This window comes from Pristis pectinata, chromosome 20 (assembly GCF_009764475.1).
Source record: "Pristis pectinata isolate sPriPec2 chromosome 20, sPriPec2.1.pri, whole genome shotgun sequence".
Classification (NCBI taxonomy): Eukaryota; Metazoa; Chordata; class Chondrichthyes; order Rhinopristiformes; family Pristidae; genus Pristis; species Pristis pectinata.
The window spans coordinates 1,844,605-1,859,091 of NC_067424.1; the positions used below are offsets into that span (position 1 = coordinate 1,844,605).

At 41.0% G+C, this 14,487-nt stretch overlaps 1 protein-coding gene across 1 annotated transcript in view; it reads right to left on the reverse strand.

The window, feature by feature from the left end:
* LOC127580702 (6-phosphofructo-2-kinase/fructose-2,6-bisphosphatase 2-like) overlaps positions 1-14,487 on the reverse strand; it is an 87,397-nt gene that overhangs the window by 51,457 nt on the left and 21,453 nt on the right. The window contains exons 3-7 of the mRNA XM_052034468.1: positions 14,333-14,458; positions 9,894-9,990; positions 5,926-5,992; positions 2,919-2,993; positions 1,491-1,547 (exon numbers count right to left, since the gene is read on the reverse strand). Coding sequence (XP_051890428.1) covers positions 1,491-1,547; positions 2,919-2,993; positions 5,926-5,992; positions 9,894-9,990; positions 14,333-14,458 — 422 coding nt within the window. The remainder of the gene's footprint in view (positions 1-1,490; positions 1,548-2,918; positions 2,994-5,925; positions 5,993-9,893; positions 9,991-14,332; positions 14,459-14,487) is intronic.

Sequence of the window (14,487 nt, forward strand, 5' to 3'; positions counted from 1 at the left end):
TGCCTGTTTCCTGACTTCTCCTTGTTCTGATGAAAGGTCATCAACCTGAAACATTAACCGCTTTTCTCTCCACAGATGCAGCCTGCCCTACCTTTCCATCATATCCTTTCTATTTGATGGTACAGAGATCCTAGTTTAAGTTTCTTCCCCTCCCTCTATCCTCTGTACCAAAATAATCAGCAGCCACATTGCGTAAAACGGTGGTGTTTAAATTGTTTGGTGCTTCTCAACATGCTGAATGGGCATAGAATGAAAGAGCATTCCTTCCTGCAGAACACTCAAAGGGTTGGATCCTAAGTAGTCTGCAGAGTAATTTGAGGTTACTTTGGAATGCAGCTGTAAACAATGCAGCCAGGGTAACATTAGCAGTACAAAACATCTCACTGAGTTCTACACGACAAAACAAGCAATTGCTTCAAGAATTTATTTTTCCCAATATCAATTCCTTTGAAGCATTTTCTTCTTAAAGCAACATTCTGTATTTTCCTTAACCCTTATAAAGCACTAAAACAAAAAGAGCTATGCAGTAACATCATATCAGTACTGATGATTTAAAGTGAATACTGCAGGAGTCTTTGCAGTCAAACTATTGCCCTTCAGAAGGCCCTACATCAAAATACTTGTTACCTTTGCCAAAATCCACATTTGCTTCAGAGTAAAAATAGTGTTTTCACTTTTGTAACTAAATTTACGGATGTTCATCATCAGAATGCATTAGACTGAATGTTTTGATGATCCAAAGCATGACTACATGAAATACACAGTCCATTTAGATTTCTTGGTGACTACCTTATATCTCTGACGTGTAGTTTTGTCTTTCCCCATAAAAAGGAATGTACTCTTTGCTGCTTCATCCCCGAGTCTAAATCCTGGAACAGCCTACCAACAAGCACAAGCTCCTCTCCACCTACTCAAGGGCAAGTAGGCATAGAATATAAAACTGGCATTGCCAACCCCCCACCCCAAGTGAATATAAAAATATTATAATTTTAGAGACTTTTAAAATGCCCCAGTCTTCATTTTCTCTTCTATTACATTTTCTCTTCTACTACAGTGCCAGCGATCGGGGTTCGATTCCCGTCACTGTAAGGAGTTTGTATGTTCTCCCGTGTCTGTGTGGCTTTCCTCCGGGTGCTCCGGTTTCCTCCCACATTCGAAAGACGTACGAGTAGGTTAATTTGGGGGTTTAAAATGGGCGGCGCGGACTCGTTGGGCTGAAAGGGCCTGTTACCACGCTGTAAATAAAATTTAAATTTAAAAAGATTCACTGCTTTTTGTGCAAATAAATCTCTTGTCAGCTCAATGCTAATTGATTGCCCCTTAACTTGAGACCCCTTACTTTGGTTCTAGCACTACAGCCAGGGGAAACATCATGCCTTTATCTACTCCATCAAGCCCCAACAAATGAAATATTTTGCCCTTCGACAATGCTCTTCAACACATCTTATTTGACAGTGAGGTCTGGATTGAAGATAATCGATATTACATACCTTAATATTTGCAGCAATGACCTCTGGATCATCACAGACAGATTCAACAAAAAACACCTGGGAACAAACGGTAATTCAGTCTCAGTAAAAATATTAACTATCCTATTGCATAACAAGAAATGAAAAAGGCCATAAAACAGAACTGAGACACAGGAGAGACTGCAGTTGCTGGAACCTAGAGCGAAAAACAAGGTGCTGGAGGAACTGAGCGGTCAAGCAGCATCTGTGGAAGCAAAGAGATAGTTCCTTTGCCTCAACAGCAGCTGTTTGGCCTCTTGAGTTCCTCCAGCAGTTTGTTTTATGCTTCAGAAAACAGAATTGTTTAATTATCATAGTTTCTTTAATTTATAAATTCTTAAAGGCACCTTTGTATGTACAAGTCAAAAAACAAATGTACAACATTTGTCATTCAATGCAATACCAGTGAAACAAACTTTGCTGAAACTCGTTATAGATGATCACAGTTATAAACAAATCTTGCTGGATGAATGAAATTTTGAAGTGGGATTTTACTCATCAGAAATTCACTCCAAGGGCATGTGCAGTAACATTGTGATTAAGTTATGGAGCTAGTACTCAGATATCTAGACTACTGATCTGCATTTGAAACTTTAAATAATAGCTGGCAATTGAATTTCAAGAACTGAAACTTATGCTCTGGCTGGGGTTCCTCTCAAAAATAGGTGGTTGGCCATTCAGGTCCAAACTGAGAAAAAACTCTTCAATCAGAACACAATGAATCTTTAGGATTCTCTTTCTAAGAAGCTGTAGAGGCTCATCTGCTGAACGTTTGAAGACTGAGATCGATGGACCTTTGTACATTAAGGAAGTTGAAGAATGTGGGGTTCGTAAGGAAGGTGGAGCCGAGGTTTATTGGATAGCAGAGCAGGTGTGAGGAGCCAGTTGGCCTACTCCTACTTCTAGTTCCTATGATCAGTCATTAAAAACAAGCTAAATAAATCTGGAATTATAAAGCCAGGAGTAGTGAAGGCAACCAAGAAACTTCATTTAAATCCCATTTGTTTTCACTTGGATCCTGTAGGAACAGAAATCTGTCCTTACCCAGTCTGGCCTGTGTGCAGTTCCAGGCCCAGAGCAAAGTGGTTAATTCTCACATGAAAAGGTTCAGGAAACCAACCACTTCAAGCGGTAATTCCGAATGAACAATAAAGACTGACCTCGCCAGCAACCTCTACATCCCATGTAGAATGAGAATCTTCTTTGCATTATGCAGGGACATCTCTCAAAATGCAAACCATTTTCATTCAATTATAACATTTAATTCACTGTTGTTAAAATAAAAATAATATAAAGCGATGTTATACAGAATGGATAAATTAGGACAAAACCATTCACTTATTGTGTGTTAGCAGTCAAAATGCATCAACAATAATAAAACTTTAACTCGTCATTATTCCTGATCCTAACCTTAAACGTATTATCCCGTGCAAAATTCAGGATTAAATCCCTCCTCTCCCTGGTTGTGTTGGTTGCATCAAAAACCTGAGATGGAAGAAAAAAATGAGACAGATAATTGCACTGAGCTTAAATTTCCGACAAATGCAGAGTGAAGGATGTGGTCACTTTTAAATAAGCAGGACTGCAGTGTAGTGGTTAGATGACAAGACCAGCAGCCAGAGAATTGATTCAGAGACAACACCACCACAGCAGCCAGGCAATTTACTATCAAGTAGTTAACTACATCTGGAATAACAAACGAGACACTGCCAGGTTGTCACTCATTAGGTTCACTACTGCCCGTTACCGAAGGAAATCTGCCATTCTTATCATGTCTGGCCTAAATCAGGCCCGCCAAGGATGTTGATTCTCAGCCGCTGCCTCGGTTCAGGGGCAATAAATCACTGCAGGAGGCTATTCTGCCCATTGAGCTTGTGCTGGTCAGGTTAATCTACACATCCTCACCTCATATTCGTTCTGCAGTCCTGCAGGTTATGGTTCTTTAAATACTCATCCTAGTACTGCTGAATTGCACTGGAGTGGGTTCTGCCTCCACCACCCTTTCCGACAGAGTTCCAGACTTCACCATCCCCTGAATGAAATAATTTTGTGATTGCTCCTCTTATCCTTCTACCAATTACTTTAGATCTCTGTCCTTCGGCTCTCTACTAAGAGAAATAGTTCCTTTCAATATACTGAGCTCCTAGTAATTTTATACACCTCAATTATACCTCTCCCTAGCTAAGCTGTCTTCAAAGCTATAATACGTTCTAGTCCTGGGAGCATCCACACAAATCTCTTCTGCACCCTCTGCAGTGCAATCACATCTTTCCTGTAACATGGTGATTGGGACTTTTTACACTGTGTTAAAGCTGTGGTCTGAGTGGTAACTGCTCCTTTCTTGTTCTTTAGTTAAAGCCATATAGTCATTCTCAATGATCCTTGTAACATATTATCTCTCTTCACAGTTGTCATTGTTTCTTTAACCAATAATGCTGCACTCCATGTGACTAATAAAGATATCTTAATCTCATCCTTTTCCCAATCTAGTCTGTAAACACTGTCATTAAACCACCTCTCAGCAATGTCAGCATCGACAGTACATCCTATTAATGCACAAATAAATAAAGAAAGAACTCAACAGTTTTAAACTGCAATAGTTTATCTCCAGTGCTAATCATTAAGGTTTCCATTTCTCTGTGAAAGCCTGTAGCCTCATCGGCTGAACTGTTAGACTGAACTGTACACTGATGGACAGGGATGCACTTTCAGATGCACTGGCTGACAGAACTTGACGTCCCACCAACTGATCATAGACTCGCAATGACACCAGCCGAACTAATCACGGAACAAAGCATTATCAATTAGAACAGCAGGTGAAACAGAGGTGGACCTCCATCGGTGCTAATGGATTAGGATAAAATGGAAGCATCTTTGCTGAGATGGTGAATCAACAATGAAATCCATTCTTTTCCACTCTTGGCAATAGAGGTTACTTAGTGTTTCTCCCTTCACAGATGTTTCATAACCTGCAGAGTATTTGTAGCATTTTCTTATTCATTCATAATGGCCCTTATTTCAATGCGTAAGATGTAATTGAACTTACTAATTAGGATTTGCTACAGTTCCATAGGGTCATACAACGTGTCCCAGTGGGCACCCATCCACGTTGCAGCACTTGCCCTGTGCTTGTTACCCCAGGCTTTCGGGGGGGGGGGTGGTAGCCTGGAATGGAGGGCTGTGGTTATAAGGAGAGATTGGACAGGCTGGGTTTGTTCTCACTGGAACATAGGAGGCTGAGGGGTGACCTTACAGAGGTTTATAAACCTCTGAGAGCCATAGATAGGATAGCCAATATCTTTTTTCCCAGGATAGAGGAGTCTAACTAGAGGGCACGGGTTTAAGGCGAAAGGGGAGAAATTTAAATACCTGTGGGGTAGGTTTTTCCACGCAGAGGGTGGTGAATATCTGCAACACGCTGCCAGTGGAAGTGATGGAGGCAGATACAATTACAATGTTTAAAAGGCACTTGGACGGATACGGGCCTAATGCAAACAAAAGAGATTAGCATAGATAGGGCCCATGGTTGGCATGGACGAGGTGAGCTGGAAGGGCCTGTTTCTGTCCTCACAGGAACAAGTTCGCTCTGAACTCTCGCTATTTCTCTTTGAATGCTTCCCACATGCAGATGTAGACCTACCTGCAAACAGATACTCCCAGTTAAACTTTGCCAGGTCCCATCTTATTTTAATAAAATTGTCCTTTCCCCAATTTATTCCTATTCTCTCCCTTTTTTTCATAACCACTTTAAAATAAATGGAGTTTTGGTTACAGCTCCTTCATTGACACTCCCTCTACCTGGCCAGCTACATTCCTGAGACACTCCTTCCCTTGTTGGTCTATCCACATACCGTGCCACTCCTGCCCCTCTAAGCCTTTTGTTCCAAGGCAATCCCAGTTACTATTCAGGAAATAAGATATCTTTATTCGTCACACGTACATCGAAACACACAGTGAAATGCATCTTTAGAGTAGAGTGTTCTGGGGGCAGCCCACAAGTGTCACCACGCTTCTGGCACCAACATAGCATGCCCACAACTTCCTAACCCGTACACCTTTGGAATGTGGGAGGAAATCGGAGCACCCGGAGGAAACCCACACAGTCACGGGGATAACGTACAAACTCCGTACAGACAGCGGCCGGAATTGAACCCGGGTCACTGGCACTGTAATAGCATTACGCTAACTGCTACACTACCATGCCTGCCCATTCCCTAGTACTATAACTCTACTTTATCACATCAAAACAGCTAAAACTGTGACCTATAGCAGAAACACTCTCCAGTATTTAAAGGAAACAATAAATCTGCTGAACATTAAAAAGACCAGTTAAGTAGATCAAAAGAAAATCATGTGGGATAAATAAATGAAAACAAGATCGGACAGATACAGAGGGGGCAGTAGGAAGTTAACTTACTGCGATCTGACCATGCTCATCTGTGAGGTAGGTTTTCACATCTTTCAATGCTGCCATGGCACATTCTCTGTGGAAACCGAAGGGGAAATTAATTCAGAGGGCTTTCAACAGCAGCTAAACTGTTCAACAAAAAAGTACTCTTGAGAAAGAAGTGCTAACAAAGTAATAATTGTGGGGATGGTTTAATCTTTGAACAGAACGAATTATCAACTTGGTTGTAGTTTGAAGGATACGGGTCCAAGAATTGTTTGAAATCATTTTCTAGAGCAATATTGTGTAGAAACAACCACTGAATAGACTATTTTGAATCTTGCCTTGCATACTGAAACAAGGTTGATTAGTATTTCCCTAAAGAAAATCGATCATAATGTGAGAATTTTGCTTTGAGCGCAAGAATAATTTGTCTCAGTCCAAATGCAATTGGCTAAGAAAGATAAACCAAATGAAAAGGAATGATGACGCACATTGCCCAGCATTTAAAAAGGTGTTTCAAAATCCTCAAAAGACATATTGAAATAAAAAAAATTTATTGTGGTAATATTGAGACATACATGCAAACTAAAGAGGTTACAGATCATAACAAACCATTGCCAAGAGAAGGCCAAACATTAATCAAAAATGAGGGATAAAATTAAGGGGAGTTATTGATTATGAAATGAATAGATAGTAAAAGGTTCTAAATGTATGGAAAAAGAGCAGGGGCAGCACTAAATGTGTGTCTTGACTGCAGACGGGGGACATACAACAATGGAAAATAGAAAATGCTGAGATCTGAAACAAATGCTTCTTCACAATGGAAGCAATAAACACACCAGAAACACGAGACATCCAGTTTCCCACTAAAAGTGACTACACATACATTGCTTACTGCAAAAGCCTTTTTGATTGTTTACTAGAATATCAATCCTGCCTAGTGGTTAAATAGTTTGGAGTAAGTTGGTCATTTGCCCCAATACATTAAGAAACTCATTATAAGCACCATTTACCCCCCAACCACACAAATGCTTATCTTTTCCCCTTTTTTGTACATACCGAGTTTCACCAGTGCAAACCTTGAAATCAAAGGACCACTGTATTAATAGGAACTTGAGAGGCAAGTATTTTACACAGAGGGTGGTATGCAAGTAGAACAAGCTGCCAGATGAAGTGGTTGAGGCAGGTACAATAAGACAGTTCGACTTGGATAGGGAAGGTTTGGAAGGTTACGGGCCAAACGCTGGCAAATAGGACCAGCTTAGATGGGCATCTTGGTCAGTGTGGACCAAGTTGGACCAGTTTCCATGCAGAAAACTCTATGACACTGAGTGTGCACAGGTCTTGATTACAGCTCATGGACAGCCAAAAAGCCGTCAAGAACAATACAAATCAGTCTCTCGTGAGATGAGAATTTCACCACAAGAAGAAACCATTACAAATGACATTCTAACCACAAATGTAGTATGTAATTGCAGTAAAAATGCCATTTCATTTCCTGAATGATTCAAAATAAAACTTCCTGTGTCTTGATCTGAACAGGTCAGTGAGTTTTCCCTTTATTCTTTTTCGGAATCACTGTCAAAGCCCTGATTTATTGCCCATTCCCGAATGCCATGAAGAACTGCGGCAGTTCCTCTGGTTGGGTTTACCCAGTGGTGTTGGGGACAGAGTTTCAGGATTCAGCCAGTGTCAATGAACAACCATTGATTATTGTCTCAGTAAAGGAGCCAACATAATCAAAGACCCCTCCCACCCCGAACATTCTCTCTTCTCTCATGGAGTACTACAGCACAGAAACAGGTCCTTCAGCCCATCTGGTCCATGCTGACCTGACCTTCTGCCCAGTCCCATCTGCCTGCACCCGGACCATATCCCTCCAAACCCCTCCCATCCACGTACCTATCCAAACTTCTCTTAAATGTTACAATTGAACCTGCATCCACCACTTCCGCTGGCAGCTCGTTCCACACTTGCACCACCCTCTGAGTGAAGAAGTTTCTCCTCAGATTTCACTTAAATATTTCACCTTTCACCCTAAACCTACGACCTCTAGTTCTGGTCTCACCCAACCTGAGGGGAAAAAGCCTGCATGCATTCACCCTATCTATACCCCTCATAATTTCGTATACTACTTTAAGTTCTCCTCTCATTCTCCTGCGCTCCAGGAAATAAAGTCCTAACCTATTCAAGCTTTCCCTGTAACTCAGGTCCTCCAGTCCTGGCAACATCCGTGTAAATTTTCTCTGCACTCTTTCAAGCTTATTGATATCTTTCCTGTAGGTAGGTGACCAGAACTGCACACAATACTCTAAATTTGGCTCCACCAATGCCTTATACAACTTCAATATAACATCCCAACTCCTGTACTCAATGGCCCGATTTATGAAGGCCAATGTGCCAAAAGCTCTCTTTATGACCCTATCTACCTGTGACGCCACTTTCAAGGAACTATGGATCTGTATTCCCAGGTCCCTTTGTTCTACCGCACACCTCAGAGCCCTCCCATTCACCGTGTAAGTCCTACCCTGGTTTGTCCTCCCAAAGTGCATCACCTCACACGTGTCTGCATTAAATTCCATCTGCCATTTTTCAGCCCATTTTCCTAGCTGGTCAAGATCACGCTGCAAGCTTTGATAGCCTTCCTCGCTGTCCACTACACCCCCAATCTGGTGTCATCTGCAAATTTGCTGATCCAGTTTACCACATTATCAGCTAAATCATTAATACAGATGATACGTTTATATATGTATATCTATCTATCTATCTCTCTGGCACCCTCCCATTAGGCAGAGGATCCAAAAGCCTGAAAGCATGTACCACCAAACTCAAGGACAGCTTCTATCCCGCTGTTACAAAACTATTGAACGGTTCCCTAGTACGATAATATGGACTCTTGACCTCAATCTACCTCGTTATGACCTTGCACCTTATTGTCTGCCTGCACTGCATTTTTTCTGTAACTGTAATACTTTATTCTGCATTGTTATTGTTTTACCCTGTACTACCTTGATGCACTGCTGTAATCAAGTGATCTGTACGGATGGCATGCAAAACAAAGTTTTTCACTGTGCCTCGGTACATGTGACAATAATAAACCCATTTACCAAATAAAGGCAGTGTGTGATTTGGGGGTGGAGAACTTGCAGCTTTTCCCACTTATGTGCTGCCTTTGTCCTTCTTAGTTGTAGAAGTCGCAGGTTTGGAAGGTGCTGTCAGAGTGGTCTGGGTGAGTAACTGCAGTGAATTTTGAAACTGGTACAATCCACAGTAACTATGCACCAGTGGTGGGGAGAATCAACCTTTTGGGTGGTGGATGAAGCGCCAATCAATTGGCCTGCTCTGTCCTGAATAGCATTAGCTCCTTGAGAGCTATTGGAGAGTTCCTATATTTGACCCTTAGTGTCAAGGTGAAACTTTCTACTCCAAATTTCCTTCAGCTGTACCCTCAGACTCTGGACTCTGACCCTGCTTCTGTTGCTGTTAGTTTACTCAAGCTTCCTCACTACCATTTTCTTGCCATTTACGACCCTCTTTGACCAAGGGTTTGTCATGTCTTTCAATCTCCCTCTCGCGAGGCACACATCAACTTACCTTGGGATATACATTACTATCCTCTATAAAAGCCAGTTGTTGACAGATGCACTACCCTAAATTAAGGAGGGCAACTCAATCAGTATTCCTGCTTCTGACAGATGGAAAAAGCATGTGCGTCACATGGTAACTACATTAAGTGCAGCTGTAGCATGCCAGGAGCTTAGCTTAGCCATGAATACAGTCACATGGGCACTTGCTTCACTGACACACTGGATCTTCACAGCAGATGAGGGTTGGTGGGGAAAGGGAGAGAGAGCGTGAGATGGGGGAACTGGGAGGCCAAGAAAATAATCCAACTTCAGGAGCACATCTGTAGCCTCTTGGGATAGTCATTAATTTCCCAACCCCTTTGACAAGTTGTCAAACACACTCGGCAGAACCGAGACAAACTAGCTTACTTTCTGATTTTCATGGCTTCTTCGTTATCATGACGGAAAAATTCATATGACTTGTAAGTCTTCACAGCTTCACGGCGATATTGACCCAGATTAAAAACTGCAAGTCAAAGAGAAAGGTATAAGCAATTGGAAGAAATGTATGTGCTTAATGGGAAAATCCAACTCTTCAGTTCAGTTCCCTGAGATTTCTGGAAAATTGCTCCTCTTTCCCTTTTGATGCCCAAAGAATCTGTAAAACATTGGTTGCTTTGTTATCCCACACACTCCTTGCTTGGGCATCACTGTTCCTCTTCTCAACTGAATTCCCTGGAATAAAAATGAACATACTATAATGGAATTTGAGATTAGGTTTCTCACAGAAAAGGGAGAATCTCAAATCAAGTTTGTAAGTGCGGATAACAAAGATTTGAAAACTGAATCAGTCACAATGATGCAGACAAGTGTGAGATGAGGCACTTTGGGAGGACAAACCAGGGTAAGACTTACACAGTGAATGGTAGGGCACTGAGGTGTGCAGTAGAACAAAGGGACCTGGGAACATAGATCTAATTACTTGAATGTGGCATCGCAGGTAGATTGGGTCGTAAAGAGAGCTTTTGGCACATTGGCCTTCATGAATTAGGGCACTGAGTACAGGATTTGGGATGTTACGTTGAAGTTGTGTAAGATGTTGGTGAGGCCAAATTTAGAGTATTGTGTGCAGTTCTGGTCACCTACCTACAGGAAAGATGTCGATAAGCTTGAAAGAGTGCAGAGAAAATTCACAAGGATGTTGCCGGGACTTGAGGACCTGAGTTACAGGGAAAGGTTGAATAGGTTCAGGCTTTATTCCCTGGAGTGCAGGAGAATGAGGGGAGATCTTATAGAGGTATACAAAATTATGAGGGGTATAGATAGGGTGAATGCATGCAGGCTTTTTCCCCTCAGGTTGGGTGAGACCAGAACTAGAGGTCGTAGGTTTAGGGTGAAAAGTGAAATATTTAAGGTGAATCTGAGGGGGAGCTACTTCACTCAGAGGGTGGTGCGAGTGTGGAGCGAGCTGCCAGCGGAAGTGGTGGATGCAGGTTCATTTGTAACATTCAAGAGAAGTTTGGACAGGTACATGGATGGGAGGGGTTTGGAGGGAGATGGTCCAGGTGCAGGTAGGTGGGACGAGGCAGAAAATCAGGCCGGCATGGACTAGATGGGTTGAAGGACCTGTTTCTGTGCTGTAGTGCTCTGACTCTATGACTCTAAGTTTGAATGAACTATTAAGAGGTAAATCTGCAATGGCAGAATTAGAGAAAATACTACCTAAAAGATGGGCTGTGTTATGTAAACTGGTCGACAGTTGAGGTATGTGAATAGCATCGGGCAAAAGCCTTGCAAAAGTGCAGGGAAAAGTGAAAAGTCAGCAGTTGGGAAAGCAGCTGAGAAGAAGGCATTAGATTACTAGGGTATTAAATTACCTAGGTATTAACTGTGGCAAAAATTAAATTCAATGTAGAAATATGAAAGGCTACCCACTTTGAAATTAAAAAGGATAAAAATGTCTTATTTCTAAAATAATAAAAATTAAAGAGGATAAAAATGTCTTAATTTCTCAAAGAGAAAAGCACTGGAGGTCAGAGACAAGGAAGCCCACAAACATGGATCATTAGAATGTCACGGGCAAATAGAAAATAATCAAGACTAATGGAATGTCGCCCTCTACACCTGAAGAATTGAAGTACACCCAAGCTGAAATGTTGTTATGGCTACAGAAAAGCCCTGGTTAGATTACACCTAGAATACTGAGAACATTTTTGGGCATTATACATTAGGAAAGACAATGAACTCAGAATGCAGGATAGATTTACTAGAACGGTATGGGGGTCCGAGGATTAAATTACAAGAAATCACACCAAGAGGTTGTATTCCTGGAATCTAGGTTAAGGATTCCTTTGATTGAAGTTTTATGATAAGGTGAACTGGCAGGCTAGATGGGGAGCAAATGTTTTTGCTGTTGGGACCAAGGGGCATAGTTTAAAACACAGAGCCAGATATTTCAGAAGCAAAGTTGAGAGACGCCTTTAAACGTAAAATCAGAAAGCTGGAGTTCTTCTGCAAATTGCAGTTCATGGTAGGTGAACTGTTAATTTAAATCTGAACTCATTAGATTTTTGTTTACCAAAAGGTATGAAGGGGTTGGGTAAAGAGGAATAGATCAGAAATAGGTTAAATATCCTTGCTGGAACAAGGGCTAATGTTCTTTTTACCTTTCTGAGGCAAATTTTGAATTAATCATAGTATGACATTAAGATCTTGTCTTCATGCTGATTCCTACAGGCCAGGCAAGTTTGTTCGCAGTACCTCAGCATACGTTCCTGCCTAGAAATTGCTATGTGAAACTTAATGAGATGATGCCACAGAATGGTTCTCAGTAAAATTGTTGAAATTAGGAAGGAAGCCCAAGAATAATTTGCCGACTTTTGGAATCATGATGGTTTCCAATTTGTAATCCACTGTCTTTCCGTACATTCACAAATTAAGATCAGTTCCAAACTGAGGTGCTGAAGTGCAGTGAAACATATTGTAGAATGAAAGGTTTCTGATAACATTGCTTTTAAGTTTTATCAATACTCAGCACCAAAATAAACTGATTCATGGTCTTTTGTATTCAATTTCGTCAGGTTTGGGAGCATGTATAAATGGATGAATAAGTTACCTAAAACTACACACTTGAGACATATATAGTCCATGTATTTCCTCCAAATATTGCTGAGTATTGGCAAACTGGCAGTATCTGTAACTCTATCTTGAGTTACACGTCCATGCATTTCACAACCTTCCGATGCTTTGTGCACAATGCAAGGCATGAAATATTTCTGAAGTACAATTGCTTTTGCTAAATAGGAAACAAGTCCAAATGCAACAATTTCTATTTTACTAACTTAAAGTGGCCCATGCCATCAGCAGGACATTGGATCATTCTGACCCTGCGAAACCAGCATGACATGAAATCATACAGAATGAATGAGCAGACCCAAAATAGAAAGGTTTAAAAATAAAACAACAGATAAAGTAATAAAAATAGTGAATAAAGGAATGGTGAAAGAAAGCAGAAAGAAAATATACGGGAACCAGGATTGGTCGGGATGGACTTGGCGGGTCGTTATCAGAAGTTGGTAATAGGATCAGGTATACAGCATCGTGATCTGAAACCCCTTCATCATATTGTAAATAACTGTACCACCGAAATTGAAACCTTGCGATTAATAAAACAATTGCATCATAGTTTAACTAGTTATAACTACATCAATAACACTGCAAGGGCAGAGACTTCACATCCATTCTGCCGGGGTAAAGTCACGCAAAACTGGAAAGGAAATAAATTTAGTATCTGAACTTAGCAACTAACTGAATTCATTGCTCAAGAGAGTGACCGGCTCTTGAAAAGGGGCATTGCGGTGAAGTGGTGAGGATACCAGAGTTCAACATTTGCCATGGACAGATGTGAAGTTGAACTTGATAAATCTGATAATTTGTTAAGCCCAAATTTCAGGCTTTTAATATAGAGAAATAATAGCATAAATGGAACCCAACATTTCATTAGTACAAAGTAATGACCACAATATAACCATAAGCAGAGCTGCAAAGGGACAAGAAGCAAAGCTAATGATATTAAAAAAATAAATCCATAAATCCCCAGATATTAATTACACATCATTGCACTGAGACTTGCAACCTCCTCCACCTCCTTTTCCCTTTTGTCTGCTGCTTTTCCTGCTTTCATTCTCATTTCAAAGTTTCTCAATTTTTTCCCATTTTATTGGGGAAAATCTCCACAGGGAAGACACTGGAAAAGGTCTGGATTCCTCTTGTTCCCAACATGTTATTTACAAACAACTGTAAACCAACAGTCTCGTTGTGGAACTGAACTGCACTTACTGGATCAGGAAGACAAGCAGGCAGCAAAGAAAAGGCAGTAGTAGCTTCAAGGGCTGTTCATTTATTGCAGGGATGAGGCACTGATAAGTTGCAGTCCACCAGAAACTTGTAACGCCTTCTAGGTGTATTTAAATGACAAAATCAACTCCACAATTATGACTTGTATGATCAAACTTTAAAAAAAATCTGTTCTTCACAACACTGCACCAGCACTAAGTCCTACATCATCAAACAGTGTTGGGCTTCATTCTAAACCATAATGGTCACAACAAAGTAACAATTTTTAACACAAATTGTACAGGGAATCATTCAGTCCTGCAAATATATTCAATTACATTACTGCAATTGCAAATAAATGGACATGCTGGAATCAGTCCCGATGCAGGGTCTCAACTTAAAACATTGACAATTCCTTTCCTCCACAGATGCTGCTTGACCCGCTGAATTCCTCCAGCACTTTGTTTTTTGCTCCACAACGAATACACTTGAGAGGTTGAATTTAAATTATAGTATGTGACTTTCTGACTTGCCTCTAGTGGGAACGCCAATCCAGTTGAGGTAGCGTGTGAGTTTCTTGGAAACATAGGTCTTCCCTCGAGCAGGCAGTCCCACCATTATGATTAATGTGGGAGAGTTGGTCATGTTGGATGCCCATGCTGCAATCAAGAGAAAACGATAAACAGAT